The sequence below is a fragment of the Erpetoichthys calabaricus genome, chromosome 10, assembly GCF_900747795.2.
Source record: "Erpetoichthys calabaricus chromosome 10, fErpCal1.3, whole genome shotgun sequence".
Lineage (NCBI taxonomy): Eukaryota > Metazoa > Chordata > Cladistia > Polypteriformes > Polypteridae > Erpetoichthys > Erpetoichthys calabaricus.
This window is the reverse complement of record NC_041403.2, coordinates 107128096-107150317: the sequence shown is the minus strand read 5'-3', so window position 1 is coordinate 107150317 and position 22222 is coordinate 107128096. Positions and strand designations below refer to the sequence as shown.

At 41.0% G+C, this 22222-nt stretch overlaps 1 protein-coding gene across 4 annotated transcripts in view; it reads left to right on the top strand.

Annotated features, from left to right (window-relative positions):
• Positions 1 to 233: 233 nt before the first annotated feature.
• birc7 (baculoviral IAP repeat containing 7) overlaps positions 234 to 22222 on the top strand; it is a 47945-nt gene continuing 25956 nt past the window's right edge. For all 4 annotated transcript variants that reach the window (XM_051932868.1, XM_028811720.2, XM_028811719.2 and 1 more), the window contains exons 1-2: positions 234 to 908; positions 20325 to 20424. In XM_051932868.1, the coding sequence (XP_051788828.1) occupies positions 275 to 908; positions 20325 to 20424 (734 nt within the window). In that variant the 5' untranslated portion in view covers positions 234 to 274. The remainder of the gene's footprint in view (positions 909 to 20324; positions 20425 to 22222) is intronic.

Sequence of the window (22222 nt, the reverse complement as noted above, 5' to 3'; positions counted from 1 at the left end):
CCACCCGCATCTTAAAGCACTCTCGGCTACTGAAGTTTGCGGAGCCTGGATCGCTGCAGAAGAGATCGAACAACTCCTCTGTCAGGATGATGAAATCTCCGAGTGTAGCTCGCCAGTTCCCTATCCATGCTCCGGACTGCCACTGCTGCTGCTCCCGAAGCCCGATGTGATGTGCTCGGATGATAAAAGGGTGCAGTTTGTAGACCGCTCACTCTCCCAGGCGGCTAGTTTCCTATTGTTACTTTCTCTCTACTATTTGGGTGCGTGAGTGCGTATGCGCACGCACGTTCTCGGGCGTTTTCTGGAATCGTACCGCTCAGGTGAAATGGAAGGCCAGCATGTGCGGGAGGAAGAAAACAGGAGTAGTCAGCAATGGACCAACGCAGTTATGTCCGGCAGCACGGCACATTTCCACAACATGCAGCAAAATGGTGGGTTATTCTTGGCGATCCCAGCGATGCGGAGCGAGCGTGACCGCCTGACGACCTTCCAGAGTTGGCCCAGTAACATTCTCGTATCAAGTGCAAAGTTGGCCGAGGCTGGCTTTTTTTTCTTGGGCTCGGAGGATAAAGTGCAGTGCTTCTGCTGTGGTGTGATCCTAAGGCAATGGGAGCGGGATGACGACCCCATGACCGAACACAGAAAGCACTTTCCCGCCTGTAATTTCATAATGGGTGTAGAGGTGGGCAACATCCCGAAGGCGGTTACGCAGACTTCGTCCGATGCCGTTGACGGCCAGATCCTCAGCCAAATTCAAAGACTAGCAGTGGAGGAGCAGGTGCTGGGCGGCCAGCCGGCGTATCCGGAGATGGAGGAAGAAAGCTCTCGAATGTCCAGTTACCACAACTGGCCTCCTAGTGCGTCTGTGCATCCACAACTTCTTGCCAGGGCCGGCTTCTTCTACACAGGTATGACTTTTGATATTTTTTTTAAATATTAACTTTACAGCTACAGTATGTGCAGTGAAATATTTTACATTCACATGAGTGGTATGTAACTTTTAGAAGTGCTGTTCAAAACACATTATTTTAGACGTAAATAACAGAATTTATTTCACATACATGTGTCATGTTTCATAGTGAGTGACATGGGGTGCAGTGGGTTAAAACTGCTACCTCAGTTTTGAATATTCTGCCAATTCTGTGGTTCTTCACTCGGTTCCAAAAGACACATGTGTGAGGTTAAACTTTCAGTTGCCCCAATACAGTATGAGTGACTGTGGGTGCACTTGATCCTGTACCCTGCAATTCCTATATTGTCCCCCCAGGGATGCCGAGTTACGTTCTAGCCCTGTTCTTCTAGAACTGGATTAAGAAGGTTTGATAATAGATGTCTGGTACTTTAATCGTGGGAGGCATACTTACACCAAGATAAATGCTTCTGCCTCTTGGCTCCAGTGGCCTGGACCCGGTTTCTACATTTGGGCACAATCTGTGTGGAGTTTGCACATTTATACAAGAGTCTTTGTTGGTCTTTCCTCTTGAAGGTTAGCTTGACGGCCTGGAATGAGTGAGCCAGCTTTGTCCAGAGCTGATTCCTGCCTTGTTGCCAAGTGCCGTCGGAATAGGCTTTGGCTTTGTATGACCCAGAAAATTGATTTTGCAGATTTAGATGAATGCTACCTCAATCTGTTTTCTTTTAAAAAATGCTCATGTAGTGTAATATATTGAATTATTAAAGACTACTTTGGGTGGAGAAGCATAAGGGCAAGTACAGGTAATTTTTTTGGCCACATTTTTTTTTTTCTGTGATCAACATTTTATTAAGTAAAGACAAATTGACATTATATATTAATAAACTGACATATCATACAAACTAACCCAACCCACCCACTGTCACCTGCATCACTGTCAAGAACTGGCAGTCGTCCTTCTACAATTTAATACATTTGGCGTTGTCTGCAGCACAGATTAATGGCTCTTCCAGTAATGTAATTCAATCCTGGGCTGCTGCGGCTTAATTGTGTAAATCATAGCTTGATTATTTTTACCACAGTTTTAATCTGTCTTGTAAAAACTTTCCATTGTTTACTGGCATTGAGTAGCCCTTAGTGTGGCACTGAGCTTGCCAATGAGCTGGTAACACTATAGCATACAATCTAATACGACAGGAATAAAAGTTACAAGCTCTTCTAGAGATGGAAGAGGTGAAGATCTGGAGCGAGGACTAAAGTAAGGTGGAAAGGCTTCAGCCTTGGGCTGACTTTATACAAAGAGAAATGTTTTATTGCTTTCATATAAGCTGTTTGAACTGTTATACCTCGTAGCAAGTTATGGCGAGCTCAGGTACTGTGATATTTGGGTACTGTGGAGGGCCAGATAACACCTCTTAGATAGAACTTTATCTGTCCCCAGGGGAAATTTTAGGTTTTTACAGAAACTTTAAAATAAACAAGCCAGGAGCCAGATCAATGCTAATTTTAAATAAGACTAGTAAATAATTAAGCAAAAAAAAAAAGAAAGAAAGAAACACAGTGAGAAATATGGAGCTTCTATACAAAGGCTGTTCAGAACTTTAAAAAAAATATACATATATTTTAGAAGATATTTTAATGCCAGATGGGTTTCATCAGACTGAGTGAAAAAAGCAGGACGAGGACTGGAGATTTTTGTGAATGTGCAGTGATGAAAAAGGGAGCACAGTACAATTCAAACTAAATTTGTCCTGAATTTGTCCATATCACTGCCCGGGAAAGGAAGTTACATCGTCCTGGCTGAGTCCACAACAGACATGATTCATTCTTCTAATGTCTTTTTGAGGAATCATTCTTAGTGATGGTGACTTCAGACAAGGAATCAAGTGTGTTTTAGGCTTGTTCAATCATGGACCCTGCTCTCTCCAAATATTAATGCCCTTAAATATAAACCTGTGGCATAATCTGAGCAGGACGGACCTCATCTTACTGCCTGTACTGACAGTAGCAGCTCTTTGTTATCCAAGCCAGTGGTTTTAATGTGTGTTATGGGGGGGGGGTGTATATTTTTATCATATTTATTTATTCTTTTTTTTTTTTTCAGGTTTCAGTAAAATTTAAATTTCCCCTCGAGTACAAATAAAGTATTATCTATCTATCTATCTATCTATCTATCTATCTATCTATCTATCTATCTATCTATCTATCTATCTATCTATCTATCGAAAATGAAGGGGCTTTCAAAAAGAGCATGGTGTAGAGCAGGGGTCTGCAAAGTCAGTCCTGGGGGACTGTAGTGGCTACAGGTTTCTTCCTACACAGTTTCTTTAATGAGAAGTGAATTATTGCAGTTGAAGCACTAACTGCTCAAGCAATATTTTATGTTTAATTTTATTTGTCTCTCTTATTGAGGTTCCCCACATTTAATTACTTATTTTAACCTTAAACAGCTGCATTCACTGTTTTTAGTTGCTCCTTATCTATATTACTAAACGACAGTTAATTTATGCACGGCGGACGTGGCGGATGCACCGAAGCGCACGTGCACTGCGGTGCGGCGCCCCAGAGTCAAACGCAGCGGCTTCCCAGAGTCAGTAGGTGGCGCCCAAACAACACAACCTGTAAACTAGACTTGCTCTACTCCACTGTGCCAGCAGTCTGTGTGGCATGTTAAATCTACCTAAAGACACAGCCACAGAACAACAAAGATGAGACCGCATAGATAAACACAATAAACGGAGGCTCCTACAATGCGCTTCAAAAACACCACATGCAAGACCGAATGGATACAAACAATACACGGAGGCTCCCACAACGCGCTTCAGACATACCAGAAGCAAAGACATCACGGCTCCACAATGAAAGAGTTCAACTAACGGAAATACAAAACGAGCCCGTATGGATAAGCACATTGAACGAGCGCGCCCACAATGCGCTTCTGACACAGCACAGGCAAAGGAGGCACGTATCCAAATGGAGGGAGCTCAACGATTGGTAATACAAACACGAGCCCGTATGGCTACGACCTGTAAACGAGCCCGTATGGATAAACACAATGAACGAAGGCGCCCACACAAAGAAACCGCTTTAGTTCAAATAGGGTTATTGAATTAAATGGAAACTTTACCATGCCTACGACCTGTGAACTAAACCTGAGGTAAAGCGTGCACGCCAGGTTGTACAGCTGCCCGGACGCGACCGCCGACACCACCGCATATACGACGACACAGCCATAAAAAAACAAACACTTGACACTGCATGAAGAAAACCAATAACAGAAGCACGTTGACATGAACTGTCCCAGGACGCACCCACCCTCCATGATATTTCATCACGCAGCGGCTTCCCACCGAGGCACAAACGTACTGCGCCGTGGCGCACGCCCCAGAGTCAAACGCAGCGGCTTCCCAGAGTCAGTAGGTGGCGCCCAACCAACACAACCTGTACACTACACTTGCTCTAATCCACTGTGCCAGTAATATAGATCACATAACGGTCACAGACTCAAACCCAGCGGCTTCCCCGACTCAGTGGCTGGCACACGAACACCACAACCTGTACACTAAACTTGCTGTGCTCCGCTCTGCCAGCAGTCCGTGTCAGCAAAGGCAACAGAATCAAGTCTCCACAAAACGAAACCGCTTTAGTACAGATATGCTTATTTAATTAAATGACATTTCCCCAGATGCACCCACCCTCCATGATATGTCATCCATCCAAATATCGGACGGAACAGAAACTGATTGCCATTCTTGGATTTACGATTCTCTAGAGAATCGCGGGCTTACTTGTTATCACTAAGATGCAAATAGCAAAAAAAAACCAAAAAAACTAATACTTCACTTTCTAACTTGTTTTCATTACCCCATGTGTATTCATCATAAACTATCTGGTCTAATAAAATATTTACTTTAAAGAGAAATAAGTGAAGGACTGAGAATTGCTCATCTGCTTCAGGCTACAACTATGAAAATGATATCCTTGGAAAGGAAAAAAAAAATCTAAGATACAAGAATGACCTGACATGGCAGGATAAAAAAAACATTAACGACCCATTAAAATTAGTTAAGATCTATTATTTGCAAGGATTAGTTTCAGTCCTGTAGCGTATGAGATTTATTTAGAAGAGAATACAAAGCTGAACTCTCATGTGTTGAGATTGCGTGCCTCTTTTGAATACTGTATATTCTAGAACTAACAACTAATGTTCAAACCATGAGAGACTAACCACCCTTAACCTAATGACTGTGAGATGGGATGAAGTCAAATGCCATGCTAAGTCCACTAAAAAAACTTAATCCTAATGTATTTATAATTAAACTTGTAGTCAGACATTTGTAGCAAAGGATCGGGATTAGAAGTACAAGATGTGTTTGCTACATCTGTAGAAACTCTCCAAACTTGGATGACCAGAAAGTGCATGGCACCAACCTTTAAACCTGTTGCATTGATGACATCACACACTGTGTACTCTCTGTCGGTTCATGTAATAGAAACCTTAACAACCATTGACATGGCGAGTCCCAAAATGGTGGTGACCATAGAAAACGTTTATGGTGTTGTAATAAAATGATAAATATTTTTACTGTACTTAAATAAGCTTCAAATAAATTTCAAAATGGTAAAAGTGAATTCTTTAAGACTCACAATATCTGTTTAAAGAGGATGAAAATGTAGAAAAGTACAAGAAAAGTCTAAAATAAAACACTTAAAGGTCAACAAAACAACAAATGCAATTAAAAAAGATTGTGAGAAAAGGGGAAATTCAATTAAAAATAAATGAACTGAAAGAAAAGCAAAACGAATAGCACTAAACTAACTTAAAGACCAAGGATAAATATAAATGTCCTGCTTGAAATATGTAAATATGAGTAACAGCGTGTCATTGCCAATGACCTACCCATTTTTTGATAAATAATTTTCTTATTTGTTGCTTAAATCTGCCCAGCAGGCTAATTTCTGATCCTGCTTCTACGATTCCACTGAGCAAGAACCTATCCTGTCAAAACAGAATTCAACTCTGGACAAGATACAAGGCCATCTTAGGTACACTCACTTACAAACCCACATACACTTCTACTAGGCAAATTCAGAGTAATTGGTTAAAATAAAATGTGGAGTTTTATGATGTGGGATGAACCAAACTACTTGTAGTAAGCTCACAGGAAAGACGTGCAAACCCATATAAAGAGGAATCAGACAGGAATCTAATTCAGACCCGTGAATTTGTGAAACAGCGGTGTCTGTTCATACTTCTTTGCATGTGCTTTGTCGAGGGTTTGCGTTTATATCTTTCCATCTTTTTTTTTTTTTTCACCAAAGATAAGAGGTTATACAAGCAGGGATCTATCTTCAGAATGTTTTTGTTGTGGACATCCAACACTGAGTCCTTTAGCTTCTGTCAGGATTCTCCTTTGTGCTGTTATGTTCTTATTAAAATATTTAGACTGAGGATACTTATGGTATTGCCAGTATAGTCTCAAGTGAGCATTATACAGCTTTTTGCTTCAGAAGCCCTACCCCACATTATCAAATTATATTTAATATTTTTACTTGCCAAGCAAAAAACAGTATACAGATATTTACTTAAATTCCATGTCATTTGCAGCATATCCATTCAATTTTGAAAATTTTCCCAGTGTAATGACAAGGGGGCACCATTGAGCACCAAACTACGACACAATGTCACTCAACACAGCTCTGGATTCAAAATAAAGGATTTGCATTTGTTACCAACACATTTCCAATCAATCACCAGCCATTATCAACATATGAATACAACAATTAAGCAATTTCTTCTCTCCTGCCTTTCTCCAAGTGAGTGTCGCCTACTGACTGTGACTCCTCAGGTGACATTGCAGGCTTCTTTTAAATCGGACCCAGGGCTGCTTCTGGTGTCATGGCATAGATCATCTGAAGCACTTCCGGGTCGTGTGGAACCAGGGCAGTCCTCCCCTGACAGTGCTGTCCGGCGGCACCTGACCCTAACTGGGCTGTGCTTGTGGACTTCAATGCCACCATATAGGTGTCCTAAGTGGGTTCAGCCCAGAGGAACACTGCCACCTGCTCTTTGCTGGAGTGAATTGTTCCAGGCATCCACATTTGCTTAGTCCATCCTTTATTCTTCTGTCCCAGCTGGAATGAAGATTGTAAAGTGTTCTGGCCGGGATATCTCCACTTTCTCTTTCCTGCCATTATAGTATCCTAGTTGGGGTAAGAAATCATCCTCCAGATCCGGGCAGGATGCTTGTCTTGCCATGGCATTTACACCAGTCTTTCTACAGTGTCACCTGCAAATTTAGCCAATTTGGTGCTGATCTAAAAAGTTAAAACCTGTGCACTTTCCTTGATTATTGCATTGATTGACTAGTTTTAAAGTTTTGCCCCTTTATTCAAGCTCTTTTTGAAATCATCAACATTAAAGGAAAATGGAAGTCTATTTGATTTGTCTAAGCAAAGTGATACTCAAATGACTGTTGAGTAATTAACATCAAGATACACTGTAAGCGTAAAACTAGAGTGAACCCTGACAACTGTAGTGTCACACTTTGTGGTATTTGGGAAATATGGGAAAAACCGGCAGTTTTTGTTTTTCAATTTCCTGCTGTTTAACATGAGAGGTTAATGCAGGTCATGACATTTCATCTATATTGTGTAAATATTATTAAAAAATAATAATACATTTTATTTATATAGCACCTTTCCCATGCTCAAGACACTTCACAGAGTCTCGGAAAGAACAGCAGTATATATGTAACATTGGATACAAATATTTTCTGCATAGAACACAAAAGCAGATAAATACAGAATATACAAAGAATTAAATAGAATAAAAGACAATAAACCAGAGTAAATACTAAATTTAATGCTAGAAGAAAAGCCTGAACAAATAACATAATTTTGTGATATATCACCCACACACGTACATATTATCCTGAGCATCTGGACAGAGAGGTAAACAGAAAGAAAGGGCAGAGATTTAGGTTAAGGTAAAAGCCTTCCTGAACAGATGAGTTTTAAGTTGCTTTTTAAAAGAATAAATGGAGTCGGCTGCATTTAAATAATTTTGGGAGGTCATTCCTAAGTCTGGGTGTTATACAGCTAAAGGCCCTGTCACCCATAGAGTGCAGGTTAGAGGGAGGCACAAAGAGATTACCAGAATTAGGGGAACTTAGTTGGTGAACATGAGCACAGTGATGTAGAAGTTCACTGATGTAGTCTGGTGCAAGGCCATTTAAAACTTTGTAGGTTATTAGGATTTTATATTCAATCCTGTACGACGCATATTAGTAATCTAATAAGGTATTGGTTTTATGAAAATATCAATTGATGGGCTCCTTTATATCTAATTATGTACAATTATGGCCACTTTTTAAAAGTCTGGCTTAATCTTATGTTGAAAGTCTATTGCCTAGGCATAAAAATGATTTTCTGACTTACAATTTTACTGATAATGTAACACCAGAAGCCCCTTATCTTTAGTGTATTTAGTTTTCCATGTATTGATTTGAATGGCACACACAGAAACCACAGATTGATGTTTTCAGAGAATGTACATATCACTAGCATAGAGAAATGGTCATTTATGAAAATGGGCTTAATGGTACAATAGTCAAGTCTGTGTCTTTCGATCATGTTGTGCATAGGAACCTCTGTTCACCAGATATGCCAGCCCTTACACCCCTATTTCTTTGTGTGTCTTGTTGCCTTTGTTCATTGGACATTCTTGCTCTTACAACTGTCTCTCTTTGTGCTTCTTGTTACCTCTTTTCATCAGACATTGCCGACCTCCTGTGGATGCCTGACAAAATTACACCCAGGCATACAGAGAGAGATTATCCATATTTTTTTAAATGCTTATAGGGTGTGAGATGGACTGTGTTGATCTGCCCTGGGAAGATTTGTCTGTTATAGATATTTTAAACTATTCAGGTAAATGGCCTTTTAGCTTCTAATATCAGGTCTCATCAACTTGAGCTGAAGGACTTTAAAGTTGTTTTTTTTAGTTATTATTTTATACTTACCTTGGAATCTCCGAGAACTGACCTTGAGGTAATAACAGTGTCTGTACCATTCACAGTCTGATTCAAAAAAACTGCCACTGAGAGCTGTTGTAATCTACACATTGCAGTATTGCGGCTGATCTCCAGATCTCTCCTTACCACAGTGCAAATCTGCAAATTGAGATGGCTTGTGGTGTGTGCGAGTCCATGACAAAACACAATTCATCCATTTATTGTTCTAATTCAGGCTCACGAGAAGCCAGAGCTTATTCTGGTAGCATCAGGCTCAAAACAAGAGCCAGCCCTGGACAGGATGGCAGTCATGCACCCACACATTGTCACTCACACTAGGCCAATTTAGAGTTGCAGTATCAGTTAACGTAATGTAGACAGTATTGTGATGTGTAAAGAGAAAAGTCCATGCAGACATGGAAAACATTTAGACTCTGCACATATCCAGTCTGGACCATAGTTTAAACTCAGACCATGGAGCTATGGGGCAACAGTGCTAATCAGTGCCATTGGGCCACTCTGCAGGGTTTAGGTGTGCTCAGAATAATTTATTGCACTAGTTTCCGGTATAACAGTTTTCTTTGAAGCCACACTGAATTGCTTTTGCAGTAAAATTTTCTGACTTTATGTTTTGATTAGGATTTATCAAATCCTGCACTTTTTAATTTATTAAAAGCCTAAAAAATGTCTAATTCTATTGATTGGTTTATGTTTACATATAGACTTGGCAGGAGCAAGTTGGTGGTGGCATATTGAGTATCATTAGTTCCGTTTTCACAAAGTTATATTTATATTTCTGGACCTTAGTTCAAAGTTTTGCCTTTCTGAATAACAACTAGTGTCAGTTGAAAAGAGCAAATGTGGGAGTCATTTCCGCTGTAACAGCTAAGCTAATGGCTTTGTATTTACAAAAAAAGAGAAAGACAAAAGAACTGCAGTGTAATGAAACATTAGAGAGAACAAACTGGATATGACTAGACAAGCCATGCACTGTTTGTTTTTTCTTAGATAACATCTATTTTTGTGTAACTATAGTTCTAATAATAAACAATAGAAGAAACATACTGTAGATGGCAAATGCACTGCCACTCTTGACAATTATTCTTTTACTTGATTCTTTCACATTCAGTGATATGTCTCATCTTATTTAAGTTACTTAATAATACATTATTAGATTGGTGACCTTTAATTTTAATGTAAGTGTGCACTTTTTCCACCACCTTATTTTTGGCAGTCAGATAAGGTTGCATTAATAGCCCTTTTCTTGCATGCGAGTTAACCAAGCCAGGAATTTAGTGAGATTTGGCCTTTTCAAGCATCACCATTGTGTCCTGGCAATTTCCTGGGTTCACAATAATCACAAATTAGCATTTCACTAATTCATTCTCTGGCAGAGTGTTTGTGCCTACATCTATGATACAGACCATATAGTTATACCACACTGCCGACTTGAACATCACATAAAGGGATCATTTTCCTGCAGATCATCTAATGTAGTCTACCTAATTTTCTGCATGAAATGTCCTGACACTGCACTCTATGTGGGAGAAACTGGAAAAACACTCCGCCAGAGAATGAATTTACACAGGTTCCACATTAAACATGGCAACACAGATGTTCCTGTAGCGGCCCACTTCAGCCATGGACACTGTGAGAAGGACTTTAAAGTCACAGTGCTTATGGGCAACTTCAAAACACAGCAAGAGAGAAAAGAATGGGAAGTTAAACTCATGCTAAAATTTAATACTTTACAACATGGATTGAATAGAGACAAGAGTTTTATGGCCAGATATGAGGATTGTTTACATCTCTCAGAATGACAGACAACCTGTCTACAGACCCACATTGTTTTGAAAAAACTCATTACAAACTTCAAAAGACTTTGTTGGACAGTTATCTTATCCAGAGATCTTGACAATACATTGTTTTTTTTTCTCTCTTGTTAAATTAACCCTAGCCTGAATGAATCTATTAATTTTTTACATTTAAAATTTCTCATTTAAATATTTACCAATGTTGTTTCTTGTCCTAGAGTGTGTATATAAACATAGGGAACTCCAGTTTCTGTATTACATCTTGCCTGAAGAAGGGGCCTGAGTTGCCTCGAAAGCTTGCATATTGTAATCTTTTTAGTTAGCCAATCAAAGGTGTCATTTTGCTTGGCTTTTCTCTACATTCATAATGGCTAACACGGTACAACACCCTACTACTAAGTCAAAGAGAAAAAGAGATATGTGTCTTCCATTGTACAATGGGAAGACTAGCATAAGAGCACATTGGAGGTACAGGAGTGGAATCTCACAGGAAAAAAGCGGAGGTGATGAAGAGCAGCATAGGATGTAGCCTCAGGTTCAGCTGCTGTAGAACACCATAATTCTTTTAAGGGCTACATAATGCCAGCATTGTCTGAGGGTCTGTCCGGTCCTCTGTTAACCCTCGAGTCAAAAAATGATTATGAGTACCTACAATAATACACCTTGCTTTTGTTTCAGTCTGGGTTATACTCAAAGTAGTCCTAAGTTGGACTCTGCTGTTTCTGTCTCAGAAAGCCTCATTTAAAAGACTGCAAAGAAAAAGACTGGTGCCCCAGCAACATCCAGTCACACCCCAAATATCCAGCACTGCACTGTTAAACAGGCTGCAGTGAGGACAGACTTGGAAGCTCAGGAGCTAGATTGTAACTAGTGCTTAGGACTTTTAAAATTAGCAGCATAGAAGGGAATGATTTTTGTACAGCTCCCACTGCATTGCACAATTTTCCAGCAATTACATTTGCCAACTTCATTTACGTAATGTAGTGAGTTGGGATGGTTACAAAGCACTCTAGTGACCACCGTGGTGTAGTCTGACATTCCCAGCGACTCAGTCAGGCCGGTTTGCGACTCGCCCATGAATTGGTTTGATTTTGTCCTAGGTTAGAGGGATGGGATTGCGTGTGTGTCAGAGCTAGCAACCAATGTGCGCTCACCCAGAACTACAGTGCATAAGAAGGAAAGGAGGTAACTGTGGAAACAGAAGAGGGGCTCATCTGTCTGATGTCTTGCATTTCTTGTACCATGATAGAACTGAAGAAGGAAAATAAAAGGGTCGAGATTGCAGCTGAAGACCTCACACTTTGAAAGTTTTTGTACAGCACCAGTCAGGCAGCATGTTAATGGCTCTCAGAAAATTTGCGATACTCTGAAAGTCTGAGAGTCTTCCTGGAGTTGTATAATTTGTCATACCTTGGAATTCCTTATCATGTAATCTGATGTCATGCTATGTGCCAATGACTTCAGTTTTCATATTTTCAATGCTTTTCTCATTTTTTTTCTCGTAATTTGTGTTGTGGATTTTATAGTTTTAGTTTAATTTCTTTTCTTAAAAAATTTTTATTTTTATTTCAGTAATCAAGAATATCTTTTCATAACTACTTTTGGTCATTTGTTACTGTTAACAATAATAACCTTGTTGCTGAGGTATGTAATGTGACATAGGATTTACATGCAAAACAAAATATAAAGAAAAGTAAAAATTAAAACCCACCTGCTCCCTCCAGACCCAGTACCATACATTTTTATTGCCACTGTCTATGAAGTTGGGTGGCTAACTCACCTATCTACCTGACATTTAATGACCTCGTCCTCATTGTTCCACCAATGACATTTTTAGCCATCTCCCCTCTTGACTGTTTACTTATCTTAGCCTTACTTATAAGACAACTTTAGACCCTTCCATGGACCTTTTACAGATTCATGGCTACTTGATATCCACCTAGAGCTCCCCCTAGCTGCCCCTGGCATTTCTATAACAACGTACCCCACAAAGCAGCATATCTCTCAAGCAGGCTCCATTTTGTCTGCTTTTCAAAATGGCCTGCAGAGTCCCATTCATCCAATTCAAGGCCTGGGTGTGCTTCTTTAGCAGTCCAGGTGAGAAACTGCTGAATTCTTAGCAGTCATCACTGGTCTCGGCCTTAAATGGGCAACATGGACTCAGCTTTCCTGGCTAGGAGCTTTGTGCTTCCACCTTTTGACCTGGAAGCCTCTGACCTTTAGCAAACCCTCCATGCCGTCACTTGCTATTGAAAGAGATGATCAGACTCACTTACTCTTTGCTGTGTTACCTGTCTTTTGATGTCCTGGTGCACTTGCTCTGCCTTTCCTCTAAGGTGCACCTCTTCTGTCTTTTACTGTGACTGCCCCTTTTAGTGAGGGGAGATGAAGTATGTGGCCCCACTGGTCCCTGTCCTTGTAGATTGACATATAAAGGAGTTGTATCCTCATTAGGCTGGTGTCATCTGTGGATCTTCAGAACAATAACCTATTGTGTAACTTCTTGTAAGTGCTCAGCACCCTGTCACAGTAAATATAACTATATTTAAAAATAAATGTTTTTAAAATGTTAATTACTTAAAATAAAAGTCATTTTACAACACTCACACTTTATTTCTTAAATAAATGTATTGCTTAATTCTTAAATTTCCCAAGTTATATGAAGGACTGGCACCATATTCAGGGTTGGTTCCCACCATAAGTGCCATGATACATCTCAGGGCTCAGGTACAGAACTGAACTAATGGGCTCTTCCTCGGCCACATCCTAACAACATATTGGCCATTTAGGAATAATCTTACTAATAAAACATTATTAACGTCTATTTTATAACATTTCAAACCAAATTCAAAAAATTATTAGCTCATATTTCATAACACTGCAGATCAAATGCAACTGAATATCTTTTAATAATCATGTAAAACAAACATAGAAAATAACATGTCCAATCTTGCTGAACTCATTTTTATAAAATCCATTGAGGTTTTGCAGTTGCAAAGTCAATAGGTGGGTTTACATGCATACATCTTCATGTTAAGCAGAATAACCTGGTTAAGGCCAAAACCTGGTTTCTTAATAATCTGCGTTTTGTAGGTGCCCCGGAGGACAAGCAGGCATTCCGCACAGGATGGTGGCAAATTACTTACTGGCTGGGATGCCATAATGGAAGGATGGAATAAGTGGAGGCAATACCTGGCCGGGATGCCTTTGATGATTCCTGTCCTGATCAGGATGCCCAAAGACATCAGGAACCAGCAGGGGAATAATTCAAATCCCACCATTCTAGGTGGCAGTGTTTTGCTTATGTAGGGTCCCTGTCTGGATACCCGAGGACTGCAGGGGAGTTGGAGTCCAGAAGTGCAGCCCTGTAAGGTTCCCGGGGAGGATCTCCGTGGGTTTCTTGTAGCCTAGAAGTGCTTCCATCTAGCCACGTAAAATCACCAGGGCATCTAAATAGTGAAAAAAACTGTTCTAGAAAAAGATTATGTGGGAAATGGATATACCAGTCACAGATTTGATTAATAGAGGTGTAATATCTGAATGACAAGTAGTTTGGAATAATAGTGATAAAAGCGGACATTTTTACAGATTTCATCCGAAGGTTAGTGGGGTGGTACTCAGTATAATTTTTAAGGAAAGAAGATTTAATAAGCAGTAAACTTGACTTAAGTCTTCATGGCCTGAACAAATACTTGCACACTATGGGAAAACATATAAATGGGAAATGTCAAAGGTTTGGAGAAACTGAAAATCTAGAGCATTTTATTATGAAATGTGAAATATATAGGAGACAACACAAGGAATTGCAAGAAAAATTTACACAGAAAGGGCTGCAATTTAATAATACTGTATTTTTGAAGTGATCCAGAAGGAGACATGAATCTGTTCGTCTTTAATAAAATATATAAATACAGTGACTTTTGAATTAGGGCAGATGAAACTACATTTGTAATACATTCCCTGTAAGCGGTACTTGGCAGCATTGTAACACGTACAGTGGTACCGGAGCTGCCATATACCAGAAGAAGGTCCCATAGGACCAACTTTGCAGACCCCTGGATTAGGCTATCAGATCTGGCTGTGGTGAGTGTTTAAATGGACTTTATGTTCAAATGTGTGGATTTCAACTTTAATTAAGTCTCTGGTTTTATTCTCTCTTTACACCACACGACCATTCAAAATAAGCATACAATCAGAAGCTTACAAAAAAAGTCCCTTAGAGTCCATCCAGCACCTAACTTAAAGTCAGGACATTGCTGTTTGTTAATAGGTATACAGTAATCCCTCCTCCATCGCGGGGGTTGCGTTCCAGAGCCACCCACAAAATAAGAAAATCCGCGAAGTAGAAACCATATGTTTATATGGTTATTTTTATATTGTCATGCTTGGGTCACAGATTTGCGCAGAAACACAGGAGGTTGTAGAGAGACAGGAACGTTATTCAAACACTGCAAACAAACATTTGTCTCTTTTTCAAAAGTTTAAACTGTGCTCCATGACAAGACAGAGATGACAGTTCTGTCTCACAATTAAAAGAATGCAAACATATCTTCCTCTTCAAAGGAGTGCGTGTCAGGAGCACAGAATGTCACATAGATAGAGAACACAATCTCTAGCAAACAAATCAATAGGGCTGTTTGGCTTTTAAGTATGCGAAGCACTGCGGCACAAAGCTGTTGAAGGCGGCAGCTCACACCCCCTCCGTCAGGAGCAGGGAGAGAGAGAGAGAGAGAGAGACAGAGAGAGAGAGAGAGAGAGAGAGAGACAGAGACAGAGACAGAGAGAGATAGAGTTTGTTTTTCAGTCAAAAATCAATACGTGCCCTTCGAGCTTTTAAGTATGCGAAGCACAGTGCAGCATGTCGTTTCAGGAAGCAGCTGCACAAAAGATAGCAATGTGAAGATAATCTTTCAGCATTTTTAGACGAGCGTCCATATCGTCTAGGTGTGCGAATAGCCCCCCTGCTCAATCCCCATATGTCAGGATCAGAGAAACTCATCGCAAGAGAGACAGAGAAAAGTAAGCAATCTAGCTTCTCAGCCATCTGCCAATAGCATCCCTTGTATGAAATCAACTGGGCAAACCAACTGAGGAAGCATGTACCAGAAATTAAAAGACCCATTGTCCGCAGAAATCCGCGAACCAGCAAAAAATCCGCGATATATATTTAAATATGCTTACATATAAAATCCGCGATGGAGTGAAGCCGCGAAAGGCGAAGCGCGATATAGCGAGGGATCACTGTAAAGTGTATTTTTACTCTAAAAGCGATTTGAAAGAGAGTTATTTCTACCAAACAGGCAGTCATATGAATGGCACTTTATCAAATGTGGGATGCAATGCTATTTGTAACCTGAGTCCAGTGAAAAGATGTGTTTCTGAGAAACTGCCAAAGCAAAACAAATTCAACTAAAATTACCAATGTTGCCCCTAGTTTGCTTAATTTCCAAGAAGAGCAAACTGCACACCACCGGGACTTTTGAAACATCCTTCATAATTTCCCAGAATGAGCCAACAACAATTGTAATTAACCAACAATTTTACTTAACTAATGAAACTGTTACGTTCTTAAAGAATGAAAATATGCCATGGCTACAGCCACAAGAGGTCAGACTTGAGAACGTCTGGGTGAACTGGTCAGCCTTACCTCTGACCAGTGATTTGAAATAATGAAAACTGATCTCTGAAGGGAAGGACTCACACATTTCAAATGGAATTCCCAGGAAGCTTGTAACAACATGAGATTAGCAGAGGCTGTTAATAGCTCTGGGCTTTGTTTGAGGCTCGAGTCTGTGCAGTTTTCTTTACCAAGGAGTTCTTCGCTCATTAAAATCTACCTTGCTGAGCCACCCACAAGTCAGGGGCGTTCAGAAAAGCTGATGAGCACATCTCGGAAGGCTATTGGGGAGAAATAAATCGGCAGTGAAAAGCTTCCCTTGAGCTAGTCAGGGCACATGGATTCTTATTATGTGTTAGGAAAAAAAAAATCTTCGCTCTTCAAAAGGTGGAACTGTTTTGGCTGACAAATCCTCTTAATAATTTAGAATCAATGGCAATTGAAACAGCTAAAAAAAAGACTTCTATTCTTTGATCTGTCAGATTACCTTAGGAAATTGATACAGTACAGTCGAGCGGTTGTGTTTTTGTGTGCCTTATTCAGGGATTGATGAAATAACAAAGGACTCATTCTTTCTCTTTTTCCCTACATGGTAGGATGATATTTTAAAGAGATTTGTTACTGATGTAGGCAGATGTGAATGCCAAAATCTGTAGGCGTGAATCTCTTTTCCCAAGAAAAAGAAATAAAAAATCATTAGCCGGAGGAATGTCAGAGCCTGCTTCTGAATACAGTTCCCAAAATAGCAATGTGCTGAGTTGTTCCAGCTGAATCTGCAGTACCCTCCAAAAGTGTACTGACAGTCAAGTCAAAATAGCTATTTTCATTTCACACTGATGCAAATTGGAATCAGTCACTTTCCAAACTCTGGCCCCTAAAGGCTACAGCGTATTTCAGAACTTTATTTCTGGCTGAATGATTTTTGGCTGAAAGTACAAACCTTGTGATGAAGAAAATGAAAAGTGCATTAACTAATAGTTTTGGTTTCTGCACCAGAGCAACTGTTCATAATAACCACTCTTTATACAGTGACTTTCACTGTAGTGGTGGTAGTATTGTCAAGTGTGCAGAGTACAGTGAAGTTCTTACTTGCATGTCCAACCAACATGCTGCCTGTCATCACACTCCATCACAAAGATGAACAAGAATGTATTAAAATACATAACTTCATTATACTTAAAGTAAAAGTCACTTACCAAAGAGCCTCTATTCAGGGAGTAGATGCTGAGGTGGTGCACTACTACAAGTACTTGGAGGTCCACATCAATGACAGCTTGGACTGGTCTCATAACACAGAGGAACTATATAAGAAAGGGCAGATCAGGCTCTTCTACCTTAGGAGACTTCACTCCTTTAATGTGGGAAGTGGCATCCTTCACATTTTCTATAACTCTGTGAGGGCCAGTGAAATTTTCTACATGGTGGTGTGCTGGCCAGTAACATCACTTCAGTAGAGGCTCACTGAATTAACAGGGCAGGCTCAGTAATGGGATGCACTGTGGACCTGCAAGAGTTAGTACTGGAGGAAGAATGAAGCCAAAACTGAGTGCCATTATGAACATTGTGGCACATCCTGTCTCTGATACACTACCACTGAGGACTTTCAGCCAAGGAATTATTCAGCAGAAGTGTGTCAAGAAACTCTACTGGGGCTCCTTTATACCAACAGCAATATGCCTGCATAATGCCTCACTGGGACTGGGACTGCAAAGTCAGAAGGTTTCCTTCCATTGTAGTTATTCTGGTGTATATGTGTTGTCACACGTGCGCATGGGAGGCAGTCTAAGGGCTTAACTGAGGGTAAGCAACAGAGACTGAGGTTCATGAACAGCACTAATGCCTTTTCTCCCTTTTCCACAGACCTCCAGAAGGGAAAATCACTTAAAAAAACTCCACCCACTTCTGACTGCAGACCACACCCCTCTATTGACCTCACCTCCCTTCCTATCCCTACTCTTCCTGCCAAGAAAGTATAAGAATGAACCCACCTCTCATCAGATCAGTCTCATATAACTTGGTCTTTTATGACTACTCGTGACCATATTGTGTTGGTAGTGACAATATATCTGGTGGATTCCCCAAACCTTTATAATCATTCTCTTCCCGTTTACAGTGTACATTTATCTATTTGTCTATTTATGTATTTAAAGAGCTTTTGTAAAAAGAAAAATTTCCACCTGGAAATAAGTTCTACCAACCTACCTACCTGCCTGCTGGCAAGCCAACCAACTGGCCGAGCGACCAATGGACACATTCCCATGTCTTCTTACCATACCAGTTGTCTGTATGTACAGCAGTTTCATAGTTCTGTAAGATTAGAAAAACATTCACGGGTTAACTTCTCCAACTGAAAGGAAAGAGACAAAAAACTAACAGATTTGGATTTAGCAGTCAGCATTTAAAATGTGGGCTGTAAGGAGGCCCAGTAGTTTGAAGTGCTACCTCCCACCTTCGGTCACTGATGTTTGAATCCTGGTTTGCATGCTCTCTCCATATCTCTGTGGATGTTTCTAAACATTTCCCATTCACGCCTTAAAAGTGTGATTGTTAGAGTTGACAGTAAACTGGCTGCAATATGAGTGTGTGTGGAAGTATATTCTGCAGTAGAAAAAAATTTATTTCCCCTTGTGGACAAATAAATTCTCATCTAGACTGTTGCCCCATCCAGAGTATTTCCACTTGATGCCACCTTAAATACAGTGGTACCTTGACATACGAGTTTAATTTGTTCCGTGACTGAGCTCGTAAGTCAAAATGTATTTATAATGAACAAATATTGTATACAAACAAAATAAAACCTAATGCATAAAAGAGAATCTAAAGAAATAAACAGATGTTGGCGAAGCCGATTAGCGTATTGTAATGTTTTTTTCTTTCACTTCTGCTTAACATAATTTTCTTCTTCACTAGTATTTTTCTTTTTTGCCACGCTTTCGTCGCTTTCATTCTCAAGGCGTTTCAATAGAAACCTATCCAAGGATCTTTGTTTAGTCCTCCCCTTTAGAATGTTTCTGAAATGAGTTAGGCAAGTGTCATTAAATAGCGCCACCGCACGATCAGTTGTAACTTTTTCAGGCTTTCTTTTCAATAAAGTCAAGCGTTAGGCAAGTGTCATTAAATAGCGCCGCTGCACAATCAGTTGTAACTTTTTCAGGGTTTCTTTTCAATAAAGTCAAGCGTTAGGCAAGTGTCATTAAATATTGCCGCTGCACGATCAGTTGTAACTTTTTCAGGGTGTTTCTTTTCTTTAAGTTCGAAACACTTCCTTTATCTCACTTTAAGAGATAACCTCCTCCGCGATACCGATCTTCTGCAGAACCTCCGTATGTTGCCGCGTCTGTAGTCCCATCAACTCCTCCATCGTCAGTTCCTCGGAACGTGCAGTGACAAGCTCTTTGGTGGCTCGTATTTCGAATTTTGGCTCGTAACTCAAGGCAAAAAATCGACCTAGTGATGGCTTGTATCTCAAAAAACTCGTATGTTGGGGCACTCGTATCTCAAGGTACCACTGTACTGTAGTCTCCAGACCCCACTATACTGAAATGGATTAAGCAAGTTTGAATATGGCTGAATGGGTGGACAAAGACACTCAATGGCTACCACCACACCAGTCCATCACCAGTCTAAGTCATGCCATTAGTGTCAGAATTGGATTTTAATACCCATTTTTTCTTAACTGTGAATCTGAATTGTGGACTCTATCAAAAAGAGTGTGATTGGGATTGAGGTGGGGGTGTGCTGAAGTATTATGTGCATTTCCTTACTGTTTACTTTATAACATCCTGCATAAAATAATGATTGATTGATTGACTGACTCAATGCTTTAATGCTGAACCAGGGGTAGACATTTTGAGCAGGTGCTTGATGAGGTTTATAATTCCTTTTGTGCCATGATAAAATTCCTTGGCACCAGTTACTAATATGTGATTTAACAAAAAGTCCCATTTGCTTCTCATTTATTGCAGGCCACAGCGACAATGTGAAATGCTTCTATTGTGATGGAGGGCTTCGCAACTGGGAAGCAGGAGATGATCCCTGGAGGGAGCATGCAAAGTGGTTTCCACGGTAAGCTGGCTGAGAGAGCTGATTTATATTATTGATCAGAAATGATTTATTTAAAAGCATAGATTCATGGAGTAAAGGGATAGCTACATTGAATTTAATATTTAATTGAATAGTGGAGGTGTTGACTATATGTAGATATATTATGTGAGTGAGTGTGTACAAGTATCCTTACATGCTCAGAAACTGGTGCTGATTATTCTGCTATGCAAAGCATATGTTATATGCATGGACTGCAGACAGCATCTGCAGTAGAGGGGGCTGAGGAAGGTGGGGGGGTTCATATTATTAGACAACAGTGGTATACGATAATTTCAATTTAAAATCACCACAAATCACAATGTTGTATATTGAAGCTTGAAATTGTAACTCCATAATCATAAAATAGACTAGACAGTAAACGTTATGTAGCAGTAGAGGTTTTTGTCCACCTCTTGAACCCTCAGGTACCACTCCAAACACCAGGTAATAGTACAAGATTCTTTTATTGTACTACAGTGCAGTGTACCAAGCACCCTCCACTCCACACTACTCATAAACAATAAACTACTCACAAACTCTCTCCTCCTTCTCCCAGACACTTAGCCACCCTACCTCCCAGCTCAGCTCAATGTCTGGACTTTCCCAGAGTCCTTTTATATCTCCTGACCCGGAAGTGGTTCCTGTCCAAAACCCACAAGTCCTTATTGCTTCCGGGCCAGGGTAAACAGTCCTTTTCTTCAACCCGGGAGCAAGTTCTTTCTTCCTATCATGTGACCATGACGTACTCCCGGGTTATAAAGCACATAAGAGTCCACGAGCCCCCCTACAGCGACTCCTGGTGGCCCCCAAGGTATCCAGCAGGGCTGTGCATAAAAACTACAGAGTCCATGAGGCCCTGCTGGAACTCGGGGCACGATCATGCTGTCGGGAGAGCTCCTCCTGGCGGCCTGAATATGTAGCCGGCCATCCATCCCAATTCCCCCCCTTAGCGACGACAACTGGGGCGGAGCGTCCAGCCCCGCGAGGGACGTCCTCCTCTAGGAGGACACGTCAGTCAGACCTTGGCCGTGTTGTCTAGGCCCCCCAGAGAACCTTGGGGGAACGGTGTATCTTCTGTCCCACCGCTCTCCTGTCCTCCGGGGACAACTTCGCCACATGTGGCCTGGCCGATGGCAGTTGTAGCACAGACGAGACCAGAAACATCTCGGAAACTCCGTCAACTCCCTCTCCGCCCCTTCCTCCGCCAAGGAGGGTTTTACGGCCGCCTTGCTGCTCTCAACCCTTGTCTCCATCTTGTCAGGAGACCCGTGTTTTACTTTGTGGATCTCCTGCTTACTCTGGGGCTTGGGCACAGCTGAGGACTCTCTATTGGGAAAAGAGAGCCTCTTTGCTGTCTGCACGCCCGTTGATTTCTGTTTTTTAGGAGGCGGCCTCATCAGCACCGTATCGCTCCGGGTAACAGCACTGTCTAGCTGCACCGGTGCGATCGGCACTTCCCCCGCCCCTCCGGTTACCAGCGACACCTCGCTCAACACACAGGCTGGGGTCTGGAGGTTCGATTCGCTCCGGGAGGCCGCGTCATACGCATGCCCCGGCTCGTTCGTTCCTTCCCCCGACCTTTCGGTTATCATGCCATGCTCCACTGTCAGGCACACAGCACTTTGGCACCCGCTACTTATTAATCATGGTGCCGGATCACACTGTGTCCCTTTATTATGTTCGGTACAGCTTAGGCTTACCTGTACCGCTGCATCACGCGAATCCGGGGCTTCTCGGCCTAATCGCCGCAGGTACTCATGAAGTCTTTTCAGTGGCGCTT